The 20912-nt window shown below is 35.2% G+C and overlaps 4 protein-coding genes across 6 annotated transcripts; 1 reads left to right on the top strand and 3 right to left on the bottom strand.

The window, feature by feature from the left end:
- Positions 1 to 58: 58 nt before the first annotated feature.
- LOC149382806 (Plasma-membrane choline transporter family protein) lies at positions 59 to 3658 on the top strand. 2 transcript variants are annotated; one of them, XM_089629361.1, is made up of 5 exons: positions 59 to 371; positions 451 to 759; positions 1368 to 2288; positions 2461 to 2694; positions 3162 to 3658. In XM_089629361.1, the coding sequence occupies exons 1-5, from the start codon at positions 354 to 356 to the stop codon at positions 3342 to 3344; spliced, it is 1665 nt and encodes a 554-aa protein (XP_089485487.1). In that variant the 5' UTR covers positions 59 to 353; the 3' UTR covers positions 3345 to 3658. The 2 variants fall into 2 exon arrangements, with proteins under 2 accessions (XP_089485487.1, XP_089485488.1); XM_089629362.1 differs by having other exon boundaries at positions 63 to 371; positions 1371 to 2288.
- Positions 3659 to 6100: 2442 nt separating this feature from the next.
- On the bottom strand, positions 6101 to 7667 carry LOC149382807 (Acyl-CoA N-acyltransferases (NAT) superfamily protein). Its single transcript, XM_089628438.1, has 2 exons — positions 7262 to 7667; positions 6101 to 6575 (listed from the first exon to the last, which is right to left on the bottom strand). Exons 1-2 carry the CDS (start codon positions 7559 to 7561, stop codon positions 6312 to 6314), a joined length of 564 nt encoding a protein of 187 aa, XP_089484564.1. The 5' UTR covers positions 7562 to 7667; the 3' UTR covers positions 6101 to 6311.
- Positions 7668 to 8026: 359 nt separating this feature from the next.
- LOC149382808 (F-box family protein with WD40/YVTN repeat doamin) lies at positions 8027 to 10481 on the bottom strand. Of its 2 annotated transcripts, none has more exons than XM_089627630.1 (9): positions 10270 to 10481; positions 10000 to 10188; positions 9803 to 9857; positions 9606 to 9704; positions 9368 to 9509; positions 9222 to 9297; positions 8778 to 8917; positions 8610 to 8694; positions 8027 to 8535 (listed from the first exon to the last, which is right to left on the bottom strand). In XM_089627630.1, the coding sequence occupies exons 1-9, from the start codon at positions 10425 to 10427 to the stop codon at positions 8166 to 8168; spliced, it is 1314 nt and encodes a 437-aa protein (XP_089483756.1). In that variant the 5' UTR covers positions 10428 to 10481; the 3' UTR covers positions 8027 to 8165. The 2 variants fall into 2 exon arrangements, with proteins under 2 accessions (XP_089483756.1, XP_089483757.1); XM_089627631.1 differs by having other exon boundaries at positions 9222 to 9311; positions 9406 to 9509; positions 10270 to 10480.
- Positions 10482 to 10964: 483 nt separating this feature from the next.
- Positions 10965 to 17261, bottom strand: LOC149382809 (serine carboxypeptidase-like 40). Its single transcript, XM_089628437.1, has 7 exons — positions 16643 to 17261; positions 15370 to 15477; positions 15002 to 15276; positions 14093 to 14353; positions 12131 to 12342; positions 11591 to 11696; positions 10965 to 11363 (listed from the first exon to the last, which is right to left on the bottom strand). Exons 1-7 carry the CDS (start codon positions 17061 to 17063, stop codon positions 11199 to 11201), a joined length of 1548 nt encoding a protein of 515 aa, XP_089484563.1. The 5' UTR covers positions 17064 to 17261; the 3' UTR covers positions 10965 to 11198.
- Between the last annotated feature and the right edge of the window lie 3651 nt (positions 17262 to 20912).

The raw sequence follows: 20912 nt of genomic DNA on the forward strand, positions 1-20912 counted from the left end.
TTCCAGTAACAATGAGGAAAAGCCAAAGTCAATTACCAAAAAAAAAAAAAAACATTACCATTTACATCATCAACAATCTTCAAATATCCCCACAAAAAAAAAAAAAAAAAAAAAAAAAAAAACTCTCCTTTATAGTGTTGAGTTCAGAAAAACATTAGATACATTAAAGATATCTAGGTTCTAGATATTGAATTTACATTTCGCCAGAAAAAATAAAAAAAAAAGAAACGTACTTTCTTTTCTTTCAGAAACCCAACTATAAGAGAGAAGACGTTATTTATTTTAAACAGTAACAGAAAAAAAACCAGCCACCGTCGCCGGAGAATCTCCGGCGAGTGTCCACGCCACCGTCCATGGGAGCTTCAGAGCCGGTACGCCACTTGAAAATCACAAACCCATAATTTTTTTTTTCCAAAGTTTGAATCTTTTTTTTTTCATTTATTTTGTTAGGTGGTGGTGGAGAGAGACGAAGGAGGAGAAAGAGAAGTGAGAAGGGACGTTGAAGGAGGAGAGAGAGAAGTGAGAAGGGACGTTGAAGGTGGAGAGAGAGCGGTTGTCGTAGAGAACAATGAGACGAGAAACGACAACGAAGAGTTTCAAACGACAATGTTGCAGAGACTGAATCCGAGCAACCCTCTGAGGATCGTCATCAATGGAGGTGCCAGGCTGTCAACCCCTTCTCCTGCCCAGTTCTCTCAACGCTCCCCTCACCCTCACCCTCAACCTCAACCTCGCTCCACTCCAACCCCACAACAACAAGTATTCACATTCTCTCTCTCTCTCTCTCTCTCTCTCTCTCTCAATTGGAATAGAGCTATTTTCCGTATCTGGGTTGTAGGTGGTTTTTCTCTCAAATTGTGTTGCTTGATGCAAGTAATTTATTTGTAGAGAAGAAATTAAGGCTTTTCTCTGATTATTATTATTAAAAAAAAAGTTCATTTACATTTGTTTTCAGTTCAAAACAACTAAAGATTCTTCCTTTAGAGAAGCAATAGATTCCCAAGTATTTTTCCTCTTCTGGGTTTTTCAAAATAGTTCATTTACACACTTGCTTTTGAGTCCAGAACAACTAAAGATTCTTCCTTTAGAGAAGAAATAGAATCCGATGTCTTTTTCATCATCTGGGTTGTTCTCTTATTATCATTAAAAACAGTTCATCTACACACTTGTTTTTTTAGTTTATAAAAACTGGCTAAAGATTCTTCCTTTAGAGAAGAAATAGATTCCCGTCTTTTCGCCTCATCTGGGTTTGTTTATCTCTAATAACTATCAGTTCATTCAAAACAGCTAAAGATTCTTCCTTTAGAGAATAAATAGTTTCCCAAGTCTTTTTTTCCTCATCTGTGTTTTGTTTTGTCGCATTGAAGCAGCCGTCAATAACAACACTGAACTCGAGAGCCTACACGAACAAAATCACGCTCGTCATCTTCCTAGTCCACGTGGCGGTATCGACGGGCCTGGTCGGGTTCCTGATCTTCAAAGGAGTCCAAGGCCTTGTCTCGGCCTCGGACTCGAGCTCGGTGAAGAGGAAAGAGAAGAGGGTACTAAAATACTTCCTCCCGCAAGTCGAGGCCGCGTCGCTCCTCGCAATAACGCTCGCGTTCGCTTGGCAAAAAGCGTTCCGCGAGTGGCCCAAATTCATGGTCCCATTCATCTTATGGTGCACCTTCGTCGCGTCGCTCTCCGCGGGCATCCTCTTGCTCTGCTTCCAGAGACCGTCCACGGACGGCGTCGGAGTCTGCTTCATCGTCTTCGCGATCGGAAACGGACTCTACGCCTGTTGGGTCGGCCCAAGAATCGGATTCTGCACCAAAGTCTTGATCAAATCCCTCGAGCCCGTCGCGAAATTTCCCAACTTGAACCGACCCATTTACATAACCCTCGCGTTCGGCTTCGTTTGGATGTCCTTTTGGATCCTCGCGGTCATAGGCTCGCTCAACTTCTACTTCACGCCTCTGGTGATCGTCTACTTGGTGCTGAGCTTGGCTTGGATCTCCGAGGTGATGAGGAACGTGGCGAACATGACCGTGAGCCGGGTCGTGGCTCTGTACTATCTCCGGGGAATGCAATCCAACACGCAGTTCTGCTTCCAAAGAGCTCTCACGAAGAATCTCGGGAGCGCTTGTCTCGGGTCCGTGTTCGTGCCGTCCATCGAGGCAATGAGGATCGTGGCTCGGGGATTGAACCTGCTCGAGGGAGAGGACGAGTTCATGTTCTCTTGCGCTCACTGTTGCCTTAGAGTCATGGAGTCCATCTTCAGGTGCGGGAATGGCTGGGCCTTTGTGCAGGTAAATAAATAAATAAATGTTAAATTAAGTGTCGTTAAATCGTATTTTGATATCTAAACTATTTTTTGGTGCAAAATGCTCCTCAAACGTAGTTCTTTTATATTTTTCAAAATGCCGCTTTGTGAGACTACTTGAGCTAAAAAGCATTGTTTGTTTGGGTGAAATGAAACAGATTGCAACGTATGGGAAAGGGTTTGTGAAGGCGTCGAAGGACACGTGGAGTTTGTTTGAGGGGCAAGAAATCGAGGCGTTGGTGGACGGAGACATAACGAGCTCAATCTGCTTCCTCACCGGAGTCTGCAGCGGCTCGATCTGTGTGATTATGGCCGCCGCTTGGACTTACAAAATCCACCAACCCTTCACCGCCACCATTTCCCTCCTCGTCCTCTTCATCGGATACCTCATGGTAACCATTCTTTTATTTTATTATTTACGACCGCGGCCCCCAAAATTCACCTATCGTGGAAGATTGACCCCTATACTTTCAAAGCTCTTCGCACCCGTCACTCTTTTGCCTAACTTTCTTATAGTTTTAAAAAAATATACTTAATAATCTCAAGTGTGCGATCGATGTGACCTTATTTTTAGGGTTAAATAGTTTGTTCATGTGAAAAAATTTGGCACCCATGACTCCTTTGCCTAACTTTAGTCAAACTTATGATCAAACCTCAAATGCGCGACCGGCGCGGCCGTATTTTTTTAGGGTAAAATGGTTAGATCACGAGTGACAAATTTTAAATTTTTTAGGGACTAATCGTGGGAACAATGAAAAATAGAGGTGAATCTACCACATCATGTAAAATTTAGGGGATGGGTACGCAATAAAACCTTTATGTAATTGAATCTAAGTGTATTGATTTTTTTTTTTTTCAGACAAGGATTGCCATGGCATTGCCTCATGCCTGTGTGAGCTGTTACTATGTTTGTTATGCCGAGAATCCGGACAATCGGCTTTTCGATCAGTCGTTGATCAAAGAGCGACTCGAACTGATTAAGTCCAATCGCGATGTCGCTGTCCCTACGCCTCGAGTGCCGCGCAGGTCCGGCGCAACTTAAGACGCGCCCTCGGTATATTTTTTTTGGTGTCAATTAGGCTAGTATGATCTCATTGTTTTATTTTATAAATTTATTTTAGACCTATATGTAACTTGTACAGGCATGTAGTTAGGTGGGTTTATTTACCTTTGTTGAAAAGAAAAAAAAATGTTGTTCAATTTATGTGTATTAGTATTGACATGCCATCGGAAGGGTATGTATTGAGATGTCACTCAATAAGGCTGTTAAAAAATCAGAGGGTATTTTGGACATTTGACACTCCCCTTGTGATTTTAATATTTGCATATACTTATTTAAGTATTCGGATATTCCACGCTGAAAAGTCCTGCCATTATTTATTATTTCCCCTGGATTCATTAAGACCCACCAATTGTTTTCTTGAACAACAGATTTTGTAGTTTTATATATGATCATTGGGTGGATTTTCACGAGCTTTTGATCGGAAATATATTTGTTCGCATTTTATTATAGTTATATACTTTGGATGTGCTCTAAATTGATTGATAGTGGTAGTTGGATTGGAATAAAGAATTCATATTTTTTCAGTGTAGTTGCTAATATAAAATTTAGCTAGTCCACCTTGATTAGTTATTTTTATTTAAAATAATATGATGTACTAAAGTATTCTTTATGCTCTCTATACGTGGAGTTCATATATATTCCTGCATTTTATATAAACTCTTGAGAGGCTTTTCTTTCTTAGTGGGTACTCTATGATATGAAACGAAAGATAAACATATCTTATATATAGTACATGATAATGCATTTTACATGCAACATGAAGTGGGAATTTTCGACTTTATGATATCATCAGATAAATTTTGAATGTGCTTTGTTCTTATTAATTCAAATGCTTCCCATGAGTTTCTATTGAACTTAAAAAACAGTCTTTTGTGAAAACAAAAGGTCAAATAATTGAATGATTGGAGATCTAGATTTGATATGTTTCCTTTGCTTTTAATCTTTTTGCTTTCAATAAAGCTCCTAGTTAAATGATAACAAATTAGAACTGGTTTCTCTTTAGCTATAACTTTTATTTTGGCTATTAATTATGCAACATAAAAAGATAGTAGTTTTTTGTGTGCCTTTATACCTTTTCTACGTGCTAGTGATCATGCAATTTCTTCGCTTATCATAAAAGAAATCCTGACTCGACATTCCAATAAGTTACATTATATCTATCCAAAAATTGAAACCTATTTGTATAGTCTTCATTTGTTGGTAACCTCGTGTTTGAAACAAACAAATAGTGGTCTAATCCAACTTTTTTTTTTTCTTGCCTTTTTCTATTGGCATTATTAATTCACAAGCTAACTTTATTGATAATCGATACTATAATTGGGTAATGACAATAGATGTAATATTTCGAAGGAGAAAAAAAAGCATGAGGTGCAATAGAGTCACTTCTGATTGGCTTTGTATAAAGCTTTGTTTGCGTTACTTAACATCATATATTAAAAAAATGACGATATATGGTCGGTTATGACACCATACAACTTTGCATTATCTTGCAATGTTTTTCGATTTACCAATAATTATTTTTCCGGTCAAGATTATAACTTTGGTAGATTTCTGTAGTGGGAGGTTAATCCAAAGAAAAGTTATAAAAAAAACAATCAAGAGTGTTGCAATGTGTCCCACCAGATTGGTTGGGGAGGAGAGATTTCGAAGTTGAAAAATGATATTTATTATTTTGTTCTCAACAATGTTAATTGTTTGTGTGATTCTACGAGCAACCCATAAAGACTTGAATAGTGTTAGATTGATTAATGACTTGTGATGGGAAATCTGTGTTGGGTAGGAGTTGGACCATGCAAGCCTGATTGACATTATTAATTCAAAAATTACGAAATATTTACTATTTTGCAGCATAGAATATATTTCATCCACTCTCATTTTATGAACTTATGATTGGGACACTAAAGGGCTAAATATTGTTGTATAATATACAGTATTTTTGTAAATCTCTTACTTAATATAAAAGATAATGCAGAAGGGGGATGGGCTATGAAAAAAAGACAATTGCACGGGAAAACGACCCCCCAAAAAAAAAATTAAATGGGAAAACGACCCCAAATAAAGTTAAATGGGAAAACGACGATGAATGTAGTCATCTTTTTTTTTTTTTTTTTTTTTGTAGAAAAAATGGTATCAATTGCACCTATATTTAATTCTTTGTAAAGAAAAACTACAAGTTATAATTGACATGAAAAATCAAGAAACCAACGATACTGACTTGAAGATATTGAGGACCAACCAAAGATCAGTACCAGTGCTAAAAATATTTCTCCATTGTTAAGAGCTTAATATCTAAGTTCTACTGGCACGTTAAACCAAGAATTGCAAGCTAGTAACTGAATAACAAGACACAATCCTATAAAGAATAGCTCCAACATTGCAAGAAAAGAACAATCAAGCATAAACATATGTTAGAATTTTTTTGTATTCTTACTATCATAGGACAAGCTACAGAAAAAAAAAAAAAAAAACAATTGGCCTTCTGATCTGATACTCGCGACGAGTCGTTATAGCCTTGGTTTCTAGAAGCCAATCTTAATTTCAAACAAAAACTCAAAAGTTCTGATCCACAATGTGCTTTCGGACCAGAAAATTCAAATGCACTACTAATCAAATGAAAGACATTCACATTTTATCATTTAATCATTAAAATTTCAAAACCATTCTCTTTCAAGGCAATAATCCATCTAATAAATTACTGGACAGAAAAAAAAAAAAACAACAAAATCCAACACAAATGAGCGACTCAATCCCACACACCAAAAAGGGTCCCAAATAATATTAAAATCGGACGGCGAGTCTTAGCCTACAGACATTTCTAAACTAAAACAACCAGTCAAATTATAAGGGCGCACCGTTATACTTTCCAAACACCATAAGTTTCTGTATCAAAAACCCAATAGTAATGTGTAACTAAAGCACGAATCTCGTCACAAGATTTTCCCACAGTCAGGCCTTGGAATTATTGTTACCTTTGACCTCTCCGCCGCAGCAACCACCGGCGTGGCTGTGGCCGTGGTGGTGATGATGATGCGAAGCCTGAACGATCTTCTTGCCTTTGAGCTCCTTCCTCATATCGTACGCGTCTTCGCCGTCGGCGTAGTATTTCGCTTCGATGTCGTGAATTTTGTAGCCGAGAGTCTCTGTGTACAGATTGTAAGCCGCTCTGTTGCTCTTCCTCACGTGGAGCGACACGTACTCCGCTCCAAATACCTGTTTTTTTTTCATTCATCGATTCCGTCCATAAAGATTCATCATAAATATTTTCTTTTTTTTACTTAATTTCATTACAGACCATAAATCAATGTCGATTTTTCCATCATAATAAGCCTCAATTATTGAAAAGCTGATACAGCCGTGGTTAATTTGGTGTTTTCTAAAGTATCATTAGTTAGCCGATTGGCTGTATAAGAGCTCGTTTTTGGTGTAATGGGAATCATTAGATTGATCGAAAGGATGGTCTATTTTCTCTTCTACTCTCCTCTATATCTCTCTCAAACTCTCTCTTCCTAGTTTCTGTAACTCAGCCAGAGCTTTGATGTTGAAATCGGCACGAGAATTTCATAGATAAAGCAAAAAGAAATGGAAAACACCAAGACTAGCATTGAACTGAACTAAAGTGCATCAACTTTTCTAGGCCATGAAAAGAGAAAGCCATTACAAATGCAAACCCTGTTCTTTCTTTCTAGACCAACAAAATGCACAAAAGCTTGACTATTTCTCTAACTCAGCCAGAGCTTGACATTGGAAATTATGTGAATTAACTCAGCCAGATATTAAAACACCAAGACTTGACTTGAATCACAGTGAATTAACTTTCCAGGTCCAATTTCCTAAGACCTATGGTTTCAGACACCGTATCGATCAATTACTCGGAGTTGAGAAGAAGAAGAATGAACCTGTTCCATGGCGTTCTGAGCGGCGCTCATGAGCTTGGTGGCGAGTCCCAATTTCCGGTGAGTCCTGAGGACGGCGAGGGAAGTGATGTGGCCGTGGCACTCGGAGCTCTCTTCCTCCATCTTGGCGAGCACGTAACCGACGATCTTACCGTTGTAGTCCTCGGCGACGTAGAGAAGCTGAGGCCACGAGAGTATGTGGTACAGATAGTACTTCATCTGGTAGTTCTCCGGCAAACAGAACAGATTACACGCCTGCATCGCCAGAAGGTCGTCGATCGTCGCTTTCCTTATGCACACCATTTTTAGGGTTAGGGTTTCGGAACCTTCGCTTTTTTTGCTTCGAGTTTCGGAGGTTGAAGATTCTCTCTTTTTCCCTTTTCTGATGATACGAAGCGAAGCGAGCGAGCGAGAAAGAGAAAGGGATTGGGAGAGATGATTAGGCTTTTCGTGTGGGTTTCGATTTGGGCTTTTATTTTATATTGGACCACTTGACTATAGTGACGCTGTTTTTCGATGAAGAAATTACGTAACTACCTCTTCAAATTCTTTTGAGTACTGAATTACCTAAATATTAATGTTTGACTTCATGCTATACTTTTCATATTATGCTTAATACCTACTGCAAAAACTATAACAATGTTTCGTTTCACGAATATTAAATTTCCTTTATCATCGCCGGACGAGTTTGAATATTAATTTTTTTCTTTAGGCGAAAATGGATGCTCGAAGCAAAGATATCATCGAAAACGCAAACATGAAACGGGGTTTTCGAAATATTAAAACGAGAAGCGATGTATTAAATTCAACTGAAACGAGTTATGTGTTATGTAAGAACGTAGTTGAACTGTTTGATATATGTCATGATTCATAGTTCGAAATCTCTACAGCACAAGAAAATAAATAATTATTCCATGACTCGGCCAAATCTCAAGACTCTGATGTGCTTGCTATTGTGTGTGGTAACAACCTTCTTCATCCCAACAGCCAAGCAAGTGATCGGAGGTCGATCGCCTCTGAAAATTCCGTCTATATTCGCATCTTCACTCACTCTCTTTCCCTTCATTCTCTCGACGAACCCGGAATTTCTCTGAGATCTCGACGACACGTTCGGCTCCGAAACAACGCTCGAAACGATCTCGCCCGTGTTCTGGTCCAGCAATCTCAGCACACCGTCGATTCCACCGGCCACCAAAGTCGATTCGTCGCCTCTCATGTGTTGCAGAGAATACACCACGTTCGGGCTCACGCGTCTTTCCCATAAAACCCTCGTCGTCCTGTACATTTATAAAAAAATCGATCTTCAAAAAAAAAAAAAAAAAAAAAAAACGAGCATTTTTCATTCACGTACCTGATGTCCCAACAAGTCGCCCGACCCGAGGTTGATCCAGCAAAAACTAGGTGATTTCGCGGGTTAAAGCATAAAGCTCGCAAATCTTCTAAAAAAAAAAAAATTATAACCAAAATTTCATGTGTAAAATAACAAACCGTAAAATAATCATCAATCACCGTTGTGAACCTGTGAAGTCTCTTGATCTGAGATTGGCTACGTGTTGATCCGATAACAGACCCGATATTGAGACACTACCCATTGAGGAACCGCCGATAATCAGCTGATCATCGCTCAAACATAGGCACGTCACTGGTCCATTGTGCATCCTGAATTAACACAAATTCAAACGAAATATACATATACGAATCACTATACATAACATTACTTGCAATCCAAGAAATAAAGAACAGATTACAAAATAGTGAAGAAATAATGCAAGAGATTTATCCAAGTCGGGGCACGAGCTCAAAACTATACCAAGCCAATCTGTGATTAGCCAATTAAGCTGACGTGGCATTAATGTCAGTCTTCTTATTTAGAATACGCTTTCATGCTGTGTTCAAAATCCCGAACGAGACATATAATGAAGTCAAAGCATCGGGTCCAAAAAATCAGAGGATTTCTCGTTACCTAATTATCCGAGAACACTTCCGACTGTACATGTCAAATAAACGAGCTGTTCCGTCTTCGCACCCAACCACGGCCTCTGGATCAAAGTAACTATTAAGATTGAAGAATTTCGAGTACATAAGATATCAAACAAGTTACATTAATACCCACGATGCAATGCAATGACGCAAATGACCTTTCGTACCGCATACATAAACCCTTGGGGAAAGTACCCTCTTGGGACGGAAATACGCTTCTTGCCCCGTTTCGCCTCCATATTCCTATTCGGCTCCCAAGCAATCCGACAATCTATATAGTATATACAACACACACACACACACACAAGTATAGGTATAAATAAGATCATCTGAAATCAAAGTAGACATTTTTATTATAGTTGTTAACCTTGCTCTCGTCGAAATCAAAGTCGACGAGCGAGGACGAGTCTGGCATTGGATATTCCTCTATGCATTTATAGTTCTCTAGCGACCAGAGACGCATAACCTATCGCAAAAAAGTTTAGAGAATATATATAATCGAATACTGAAGCGGAATCTAGTCAATGATTCAGAACACTCGTGTCTGTTTAATCGTTTCATTACCTTGTCACCTACACCAGTGAGAAGCTTTCCCATCTTCATTCGACACTGGTTGACCCTAAAACAAATGGAAAATTGAGAATAAATCTACAAAATTTGCAATTAGTCCAAACAATTTTCAGTCTGAAGCTCATAGCTACCAATACCATATCATCTAAACATGAACAATTTGACCAGAAGAAGAGGAAGGAGATAATTACCGAAGAGAATGGCCTCGCCATTGACGAACATCGACGAAACCTTCTTTCAAAGCCAACCTGTGGCTTTCCATAGCCAATTCTTCCAAATAAACGCCCAATTTCTTCTCCGAACCATCGGAAAAATCAGCGATGCCGTTGTTCTTCGAGTAGAAGGCTCTGAGGAGCTTGGACTTGTTGATAATCGAGTTCCTTGATCAAAATCAACAAATCAGAGCACCGTGTGCGTTTCCGAAACCCTGAGAGAGAGAGAGAGAGAGAGAGAGTATGTACCAGGATTTGCAGACAACGGAGCAGTGTACGAGGTCGAAGAGGCCGAGAAATGAGAAGATAGTGCAGAGGATGTCTTGATCGAGAGAGTAGATTCTCGCCGGAGATTTCGAGCTCTGGTTGCGAGTGTATCGATTCCTCTTCTGGTCTCCGACCTCCATTTTCGCCGCGACGACAGTCAGTCGGAGCTTTCAGAAGCTCTATAGGAAAAAAGAAAAAAAAATGTTTGCTTTTTGGCTTGATTGTCGTTTTTGGTATGCCATCCTTTTATTACTGTCGTTTTTGCTATGCCATCTTTAATGGTTTGCTCTTAGCTAGTAAATTCTATAAAATTGAAGCAAGTAACTTAATCATTGTTTCACTTTTTAGCTATTGCAGAGCAAATTAATTTTATAGAGTTAATTAGTTCTAGAAAAATTAGTTGGTCCAATGAAAATATATTAACTTGTTATTGGATAATATTGATATGTGAGACCTAGTCAAGCAAATAAAGGTATTGATTTATCATTAAGAAAAAAATTATGGCTTAAATGAATGTAGCTTGAAAATTTTAGATGACAAGTGAAGTCAAAGTGTTATTGACTTTTCTATTTTTATAGCGTCGTTCCCATTTGGATAACGTTCAATTGTTTGCTATACCATTTTACGGATGTATAATAATAGTAATACTAACAAAAACAAAATAAATCTAATAATGGTAGCAAAAATAAAATAATTGCAATCAATTTGTAAACTTTGTTATTTTTCGTAATCAAGTTGATCCTAGGCATTGCCATTCTTTAGTAGCACGTAGACAATAATTTGATTGCAACAAAGAAGAATTTCCTATAATAATAAAAACAAGCTAAAGAAAGCAAGCAAATAATTATATATGATGAATTCATAAACTTAATTATGCTCCTTCCTCGATGGATGACATAAATAAATAAAACTTAATTTTGATGATATCTAGTGGTATCGGGGAGAGGAGTTCCGTCAAGAAAGTGTTTGATAAGAGAAAGAGCTCTGGCTGGCTGAAAACTCGGCACTTGATGCCCCGCCTGTCTCACCGTCGCAAAAGTCAAGTCTCCCTTATACACCTCAGTATATCCACCAACCTAATAATACACAATTTAATTACATTAATTAATACTTGATAAGTATTTATTTCATGAATTAATTAAATTTGTTTAATAGTATATGTTTATCTTCATATTACCGAAATACCATAAGTATAAAACTTAACATCATTGTTATTTTCTAACTAATACCTTTAGATTAATAACAACATTGTACATATAATTTTCTTAATTAATTTATAGATTATGTATAAGTATATATATACCTCTCCGGCGAAAAACCAAGGATGCCATGAAGTCTTGATGGGAAGGTTCATCTTGCTGATTGAGTACTTGGTTGAGGTCACCGGTACTCTTCCATCCGTATCACCACTGCCAATATTATATATACACACATTTTTATAGGCATATTTTACTTAGATGCTATTGGTGTATATATTCCAAAGCTTATTATAAATAGTATTACACACAGGTACGAAGCCACGTTACACTAGCCTTCCATCAAAAAAAAATTTGCACTTTTTACCCACTTTTCATTTTATTTTTACAATTTTTTACCCTTAAAATTTACAAATTAACTCTCCCCTGAATTTTTTTTTACAAATTAGCCCCCTAAAGTGAAATCCTGGCTTCGTCCCTGATTATCCATCAACGAACATAACCGAGAGAGAGAGAGAGAGAGAGAGAGAGCAATATTCATATGAAGGTGGTGAGATATGTTACAGGATTGGTTGTCCTGTGTGTGCGTGTTATATTATTTATTTGATATGAATATGTAATGTATATGTATGTATATGTATATTTACCTGAAAATCCAGACTCGAAGAGCGTTGGACATGAATTCATGCAATAAAGGAAGAACAGAGGAAGGGCTGTCAGTCCATTTGGTGAGGACGTCGCTGCATGCTTCCCAGTCGTGACTCAGCTTCGTCACGTTTGCATGCATGGCTGCTTGAACGTCCTCTCTGTTCAAATATGCGTGCACGTAATAGTCGCTGCACGGGTCAAAGTTGGTCAACTGCAACACAACACACAAATTAATAATCAATTCATTATTAATTGACCTATTTACATTTACTCACTCTCACTCACACAACTTCATCATAAAATAAAGGTTGAATTTGAGTTCAAAACTTGATTTATCTTTTGGTCATTATAGATCGAACTATATTTAGAATGAATATTGATCTAAGAAAAAAAAAATTGGTTAATTTGAGGAAATACTATTAAAATATTTTTCTTTCGAAAATACCTCACATGCTAGGCATGTGCGAATTCTGTTAATTAACTTGACAGAAGGACTACTTGTGCCAAAAACCAAAAGGATTGGGATGATTTTGCTTCTAAAAAAAAGTATGAGGACTAAAATGGCTTTAAGTGTAAAAGGTTAGGGGCTATTTGCAGGGCCGGCTTAATGGATTCCGAGGCCTAAAGCGAAATTCAAAACTAAGGTTTTTTTTTTTTTTTTTTCCTACACAATCAACAAGAACTCTTTGTGAGAAGGAATTAAATTTTATTCTCTTCATTTCATATTTTTTTTTACTTACATAATTAGCCCTTGCTTATATTCAAATCAAATAAAAAAAATCGGCAACGCACAACAATTTATCACACACACACAATACTAATTTAAATACAACATGTAAGGGGTAAACTAATAAAGTGAAAAAAAAAAAAGAAAAAAAAAGGCAAAACCAAGAGAAATTATAAGTGAAAATCATAAAAGCAATTATAAGGATAGGAGAAGTAGTGTTTTTTTTAAAAAAAAAAAAAAAAAAAAAATTGGAGACGTAGTGTTTCATTTTGTAAAAAAATAAATGGTATAGAAAATTATGGAAAATTTAAAGGATTAAAGGTAGATACAAAAAAGATTAAAAAAATTAATGGGCTTTGCGTTGTCTTTTGCTAACAAATGAGCTTTTAGCCTTTTAATTTGGTCTACACTTAGACGTTTGCATTGTCTGCAAAAATTTTATTTTATTTTGTTCAAATTAGTATGGGTTTCAATTTTTTTTTTTTTTGCCTCTTTTTATGAGTGGGCCTAAAGCAAAAGCTTTACCACCCTTATAGTTGGGACGGGCCTGGCTATTTGAACCAAAAACTCTAAAATAAATGTATATATTCTACGCATTGTATATTTACATCAGGCCCGGCTAGAGCATAAGGATCTTAATGTTTTTGCTTTGCATAATCCTTTTTGGCACGCTTAACGACTTTTGACGATCCACTCAGAAGTTGACACGTGGCATTAAACATCCACGTGTCAACCTCTGAGTGGATCGTCAGAGGTCGTTAATCGTGCCAAATAGCATCTCTCTTTTGCTTTAGGCCCACAGTTGAAGAAAATGTCCATAGATTTTGAGGTGGACTAAAACCAACTCATCTCAGCCTAATAAGCGAGGTTTTAAGGTCAGTTTTGACGTTTTCCATTTAATATAAAAATTTGTAAAAACCTAACTTAAAGATATAAATATATGAGGGGTTCACTATATGTTATATATGTAAAATAGATCTACACTCCAACAAAAGTAAAATCATAGGTCTACAGCGGGCCTAGTTTAAATTTTTTGCTTTAGGCCTCCACATATGTTAAACCGGGCCTGATTTGCATATATAATACTTTAGGGTCTAGTTTAAATTTTTTGCTTCAGGCCTCCACATATGTTAAGTCGGGCCTGATTTGCATATATATAACAAATCATACATGACGAAAAATTCATATAATTTTAGACTCGCGAAAATGGAATATAAGTTTAGATTATACTTACAGAAGGCTTAATGGGTTTGGAAGTGAGGTTAGAGGAATGGCAAGTAGGGGCATAAATGTTGTAGATGTCAATGAAGTGCACGCTTTTATTGGCTTCGTCGACCGCGCTTTCACACTCCACGCTTTGCTCTGTGGCGTTGGGTGCGAAGTCGCATTTATGTTGGATCGTCGAGGCTGCGTGGTCCGAAATTAGGGCGTGGGTCGCCAAAAAATCGTACATTCCCTTTTCGTCCGTCTCATCATGGATCACCGCGTTTCCGATCTGCAATAATAATAAAAATCAATTTTTTTTTTAACATGTCTATTATATCAGCCCTAATTGGTCAATGTCACACTTGCCTCACATCAAAATTTTGACTTTTTTTTTTAAAGCTAGCCTAATTATAAAATTAATTTACTTGCACCAAAAGACATATAAAGTATAGAACACTAACCGGTAATAGTAACTACAAAAGATGAAAAAACTTCTTCTAGAATAACGTGATGTAGAAAGAAACCAAAGATGAATTTAAAAAGCGACCCAAAATACAAAATAATTAGTTAGTGTCTCATGGAAAAAATTGCACCGCAAAAAGTGAGAACTAGTCAACCATATTTGGACAAATATATAGCAACACTCACGTACCCACTATAGTACAGCTAGCACTACCCCACTATTGTATAGGAATGAATTACACACATATTGTCAAAAACTTGATTCAAATAATCCAATTACACTATACAATCGGTCCATGATTTTCCACCGAATTGGGTAGAAATCCAAGTAGAGACTTATGAGTTGTACTTACCTAAGAAATTCATAACTACCTCACATGGGAATGGGATACAAACTAGCTATAGCTAGCCCCACTGAAACGTGACAATTTTTTATTATTTTTTTTTATAGAAAATAAAAATATAGAATACTTACTAGGATTCCTTTGAGGTTGACTATTGTCTTGTTGGCTCTCTTGTTGTGGTGGAGAATTGTGTGTGCAAGTTGAGGCACATAATGGCCTGCATAGCTCTCACCGGAAATGTAGAAATCCCTATTTTTATACTCTGGAAATCTCTCCAACCATTTCACAATAAATATGTAATTATCCTCAGCTGTTCTTCCATCGCCGCTTGTTTTATAATCTGATGAAGTGTTTGAGTATGAAAATCCAACCCCAGCTGGGGACTCCAAGAACAACACATTTGCAGCTATAACAAACAAAAAAATTTAATTTAATTAATTAAAAGTAGGAAATAAAAATTATCGGTTAATTTAGTCATTTATAATTAAATAATAATTACCGAAATTCCACGAGTATTTGTTCGTATAGAGCGATTTTCCGTCGCTGTGGACGCGGAACGGACCCAATTCTTGCATTGCTCCATAGGCCAGAGATGAACAACCAGGTCCTGATAAAAAAAAACCATATCATCATAAAATAATATATTTTTTTTTTTTGAGTAGAGGTGCTGCATAAAATAATATTAATAATAATGGAATTTTTATGTAACAAAATAATGTGAAGTCACGCAAATAAATGTGGGTGAGCTAAAGCTGGAATATTGTTGGGCATGTCTAACCTTATGGGCGTGTATAATAAACTACATGTTTTATGTCTACCATTTATCTTTTCAATTTTTTTTAAATTATTTCGCTTTCTCTGGTTTTTTTTATATTTATGTTACTGGTAATAAACAAAGATAATATAATAATAACAATGCAGCAGTTACAAAGTGCACGCCAAAAAATCCTCAAAGGGAGTGAAATTTGGGATTTGAATCCGCAAAAGTTGTTGGTACTTTATGATGCATGTTTATTTTATAATGGTAATTAGCAATGAGATCGCTCTATATACTAATCAAATGACCTACAAATTATCCGTTGTTTGAAAAAGTATATATTTTATTTATAATGAAAAAGTACTGTACTATACTAATATAGTTGACGCGGTAGATTAATGATGTATCATGAAATTCATACAATGTTGTGAAAGAAAAGCAAACTAAATCAATCCATATTCCATTTGTTTTAGTACTCAGAAGAAAATTATATATTTAATTATCAAATTGCATGCCATCACCATCCATTGGCCACCGTCATATAAATGTGTATATATAATGAATTTCTTCCTAACTTTACAAAAAATATATTAAATATATACATACATAATATACATCTCGCGAACACAACACAAGAAAAGGACTACGGGTAGTGTGAGTGAAGGGAAAAAAAAAAGAGACGAAGATAATAATCTAGCTAATATTTTCAAGAATTTATTCTTTGAAACAATAATGTATTTTATGTTACTACATTTTTATTACTTTTTTTTTACAAAAATTACATTCTCTCATCTCATATATAAACAAATTGTCCCCACATTCTCTCTAACTACGCAACAAAAAACAAATGCCAACAAAATACACCACACATAAATACAAAAAAATAATTGAAAAATTATTATAATTTGAAATGAGATTCATCATAATCGCTATACTGACTAGAAACATGTGTATTTCAAAATATATTTATAAATAAATAAATAAAATGAATGAATGAAAAAAAAATAAATAGTACCTCCATTAAGCCAAAGAAGAAGAGGCAAAGACTGAGGATTATACTGAGCCTCGGTGAAATAATAATACATCGAACGACCTGCCGTTTTGTCGACAGTGACGTAACCGCCGTATTGAGAGAACCTCACCAAAGGCTGACCTGGCAATCTCCCAATCCTGTCGCTCTCCTTCGTACCGTCGTTTATCTCTTTCCCCGCGAGAATCGAGTCAACGTCGCCGTTGACCCGGTCGGATTTCGAGGCGTCGAAGAGGGTCGTATCGACTCCGGCGACGCGCTTAGAGTTTGCCTTCGTGAGGTGGAAAAGAGAGTTCTCTTGTTGCCTCTTGCCATGGATTTGACTGGTCAAAAGAGAGAGAACAGTGACGAGGAGAAAGAAACTAGAGTTTCTCTTTACAGTGCTATTACTACTACGACGTAACATTTTTTTTTTTTTTGCAGAAGAATGAAATGAAGAGAAGAAGAGAAATGGGTTTGGTTTTTGATTGGTTGTAAGTTTTTATTTATTTGGTAGAGGGTTGGTTTGGTTATATATGCGTGAGATTTTTTTTGTTCGTTTGTATAATTAATATTTTAAGTGAAAAGTAGTTTTTTTTTTTTATAAAATAATAATAATAATTTGTTGGGTATTGAGGTAGTTTTTGTTCATTTTCTACAACTTAGTTGTCACCAATCATGTTATGCCATGCCATGTGATGTGAGTTTGCTTTTAGGATAAGTATTTATAAATAAATAAATAAATAAAAGGAGTTCATGTATATATATGGTACTAAACCATGGTAAAATTACTATCAAAAGTAAAATATTATTTTGGAAATATCAAAATTAGTCCGATTACCGTGCAGGTCAAATCTGTACAACCCCGTGGAGTTTGGAAGTTTGTTATAAAGCGAAAATAGTTCTTAATTAATATAGACGGATCTACAACTTAATTAATTCAGTTATTTCATTCTTATCGAGTATAGATTGAAAAAGAATCCCACTTGCTTAAGTTGGAAAGTTCTATCCTTTCTAAAATTTCAACAGGTTGTTCTTCATTTTGTTATTTTTAAAATTTTTAATTCAGTTATATTTTTAAATAGGTATGGTCAATTAACTTAAGACAATTTTAAAAAAATGAATATTAACATTAATTACTGAAGTGAGTTGGTATTTTTTTCTTTCTTTTTTACATGGGGTGAGTTGGTATTGAATTAGTTGTGACGTGCCTAATTGGAGAGAGAGAGAGAGAGAGAGAGAGAGAGAGAGAGAGAGAGAGAGAGAGAGAGAGAGAGAGAGAGAGAGAGAGAGAGAGAGAGAGAGGTGAAATCAGTTTGGGTGAAATTGATGAGAATTTTGTAAATTTAGAAATGGATATCTGAATTATTAGAAAAGAATCAACGACAAGAAAGTAACATGCTAACGTATTTGCTAAAGTTACGTACTTGATTTGGATGGAAATCAGATTTTGGAAATCGATTAGTTATTTGTTATCTTTTTCCTACTTTGAAGGAATTGTTACCAAAGTGAATTTATTTAAAGAATATTGTGTAGTCATAACTCATAATTGATTCACCTATAGTTTACGCACAAAAAAAAATACGATTCACCTATATATTTCCCTTGATACCCATACATGTCATCACATAAAAAGAATATCCATTTTATTTTATATATGGACTTTTCACATAAATATACTTATATGCAATAAATTGAGGTTAATGAAAAAAGGTAAAATTTCATAACTAACTTAAAACATGGGTCATTTTTCATATTTCACTCATATTTTCAAAACATTTCACTAGTAATCGTTTCTCTTTTTCGGACAAAAATACTCTTATGTTTCATTCAAATAATATGTAACGCTACATATTGTCGATTACGTCTAGCTAGGACACGTTTTGATCCGTGCCCAAAGAAAATAATCATATCTTAGGTCTATGATGTAAATCCAAATAATGAAATAAAAAATCACACTTATCCAACATTCGGTCGTATAGAAGTCAGATCTCATATATTATTAAAACATAAAAACAAGAGAAAAATAAATAAAATAAAAATAAAAATACACATATCCATTGTCAATCAACAGTGAAGACAATGGTGGCGATGACTACGACTATGAACAGCAAAGAACAATCACGAAGAGAACAATCACAAAGAGTCTAGAAGCTCATGTTGATGACAAACTCAACAATATCCGATGAAGACACGAAGAAACAAAAAACATTTTCTACATTTAAAAAAATATGAATTTTTTTGAATTTCATCGTAAATTATCTAATTCATTTAATTAATTGTAATACATCGTAATTCATTGAATTCAAATTATAAAAACAAAAATTAATTAAGGAGAAACACAACACTAAAAGGCGTTGGTGTTACCCTTAAATGTATTCATCTCATGACATCCGAATAAATCATGAAATTTAATATGTTCTCCAATAAAATTAAGGATGTATAAAATAATCCAAAAATATGAAGGAATAGAAACATATGAGTACGAAATATGAATGTAGTTATTAAATGTTTTAAGTGGAAATGAGCATAAGATGTGAGAAATTTAGATAGGTAAAATATATTGAGAATAAAAAAAGAGTTGCAAACTCATATATATATAGAGATTTGCAACTAATTAGGCCACTTTAAATATCTGATTTTGGATCTAGTCTACGTTTGACAATTTTTAGGCATATAGCCAAATGGTTTATGTGACAATAATTGAGGTCTGATTTGCCCTTATTTATTAACAAATTAGTCACTTTCTCTCTCCTATTTTTTTCAAATAATTTTTTTGCATTAAAACTTCAAAAATTCGTATCTCTCTCATACAAACTCGAAATCGAGTGATTTCAGATCCTACGAATTCGTGGCGTTGAAATCTTCAAAAATAGACCCATTGTGTTTGATGAAAATTTACGTTTAATGCATCATATTTACGTTTCCATTTATTTTTTTTATAATTTCAAAAAATTTCAGTTATTTCCATATTTAAGGTGGTAACGTGATTTTTCTACATCTATGGTATTAAACATGATTTTTCATCAAACACAATGGATGTATTTTTGAAGATCTCAGCGTCACGTATCCGTAAGATTTGGAATCACTCAATTTCGAGTTCATATGAGATAGATATGGTTTTTTTGAAGTTTTTATGTAAAAAAAAACGTGTAGGAAAAAAGTAGGAGAGAGAAAATTACGAATTTGTTAATAAATAAGGGCAAATCAGAATTTATTATTGCCACATAAACCTGTTGATTATTTCCCTAAAAATTGTGAAACGTATGCTAAAAACAAATTTCATAGTTTCATTTTGGCTATTTTGCTACACTGCCATATATAAAATAAAATAAAAAATTCACAAGTGCGATGGAAAAATGGCCTCAACTAGTAGCAATTTTGATAATTTTGACCAAAATACTAGTAATTATGTTTTTGGACATTTTTACTAGTAACTATAGACTTATATATCTACAATTGTTGTTAATTGTAGACTTGTAAGTTTACACTTTATTACAACTATATATTTTTATGTTTACAGTTACTAGTATAAGTGTCCTAAAATATAGTTGTTACCATTTTTGTCTAAATTATCAAAATTATTATAGTTGAGACCATTTTCCTAGTGTGACGGTGTGAATTCTATTGATGGACGGCGCTGCAAATAATAGTTGGAGTGATATATTATATTCTCTGAATAATAGTTCCACATTTTAAAGATAATGAATAAATAATTAAATAATAATTATAATGTGTAACAAAGTTAAGGCGAATATATATTAATTATAGATAGCAGAGTGGTCCTCCCTAACACATAAAAGAGTCATTTTTACCTTTATTTTTTAATATCACATAGAATCAAGGGGAATCAACTTAGAAAGCATAATACAAGCATTTACAGTCTCTCTCTCTCTCTCTCTCTCTCTCTCTCTCTCTCTCTCTCTCTCTCTCTGTTGTGGAATGTCATTTTATACTTCACAATTTGAGCACATCAATTTCACCCACGAAATAGTTGCTTTGCTATTTTGCTGTAAACCATTTTTTTTATATTGGATGTTACTTTCGATCAAGAAAACCACTACTTTGATCATTGAAAAGGTGAGAATGACTTTAGTGAACTTTGGCAACAACAACAAAAAAAAAAAAGTTAAAATATAGGGGGGGACCTAATTGGGAAAAAAAATGAAGAGCTTTTTGGACTTGATTTGGGAATTGTGGTGACATTAGGCTGTAACAATGGGTTTCTTTGTCTGATTCAGTTAGATAGTGGTTATATGGAATATATAATTAACTT

The sequence above is a fragment of the Urtica dioica genome, chromosome 10, assembly GCF_054948205.1.
Source record: "Urtica dioica subsp. dioica isolate 48M chromosome 10, U.dioica_male_clone48M_v1_H2, whole genome shotgun sequence".
NCBI lineage: Eukaryota > Viridiplantae > Streptophyta > Magnoliopsida > Rosales > Urticaceae > Urtica > Urtica dioica.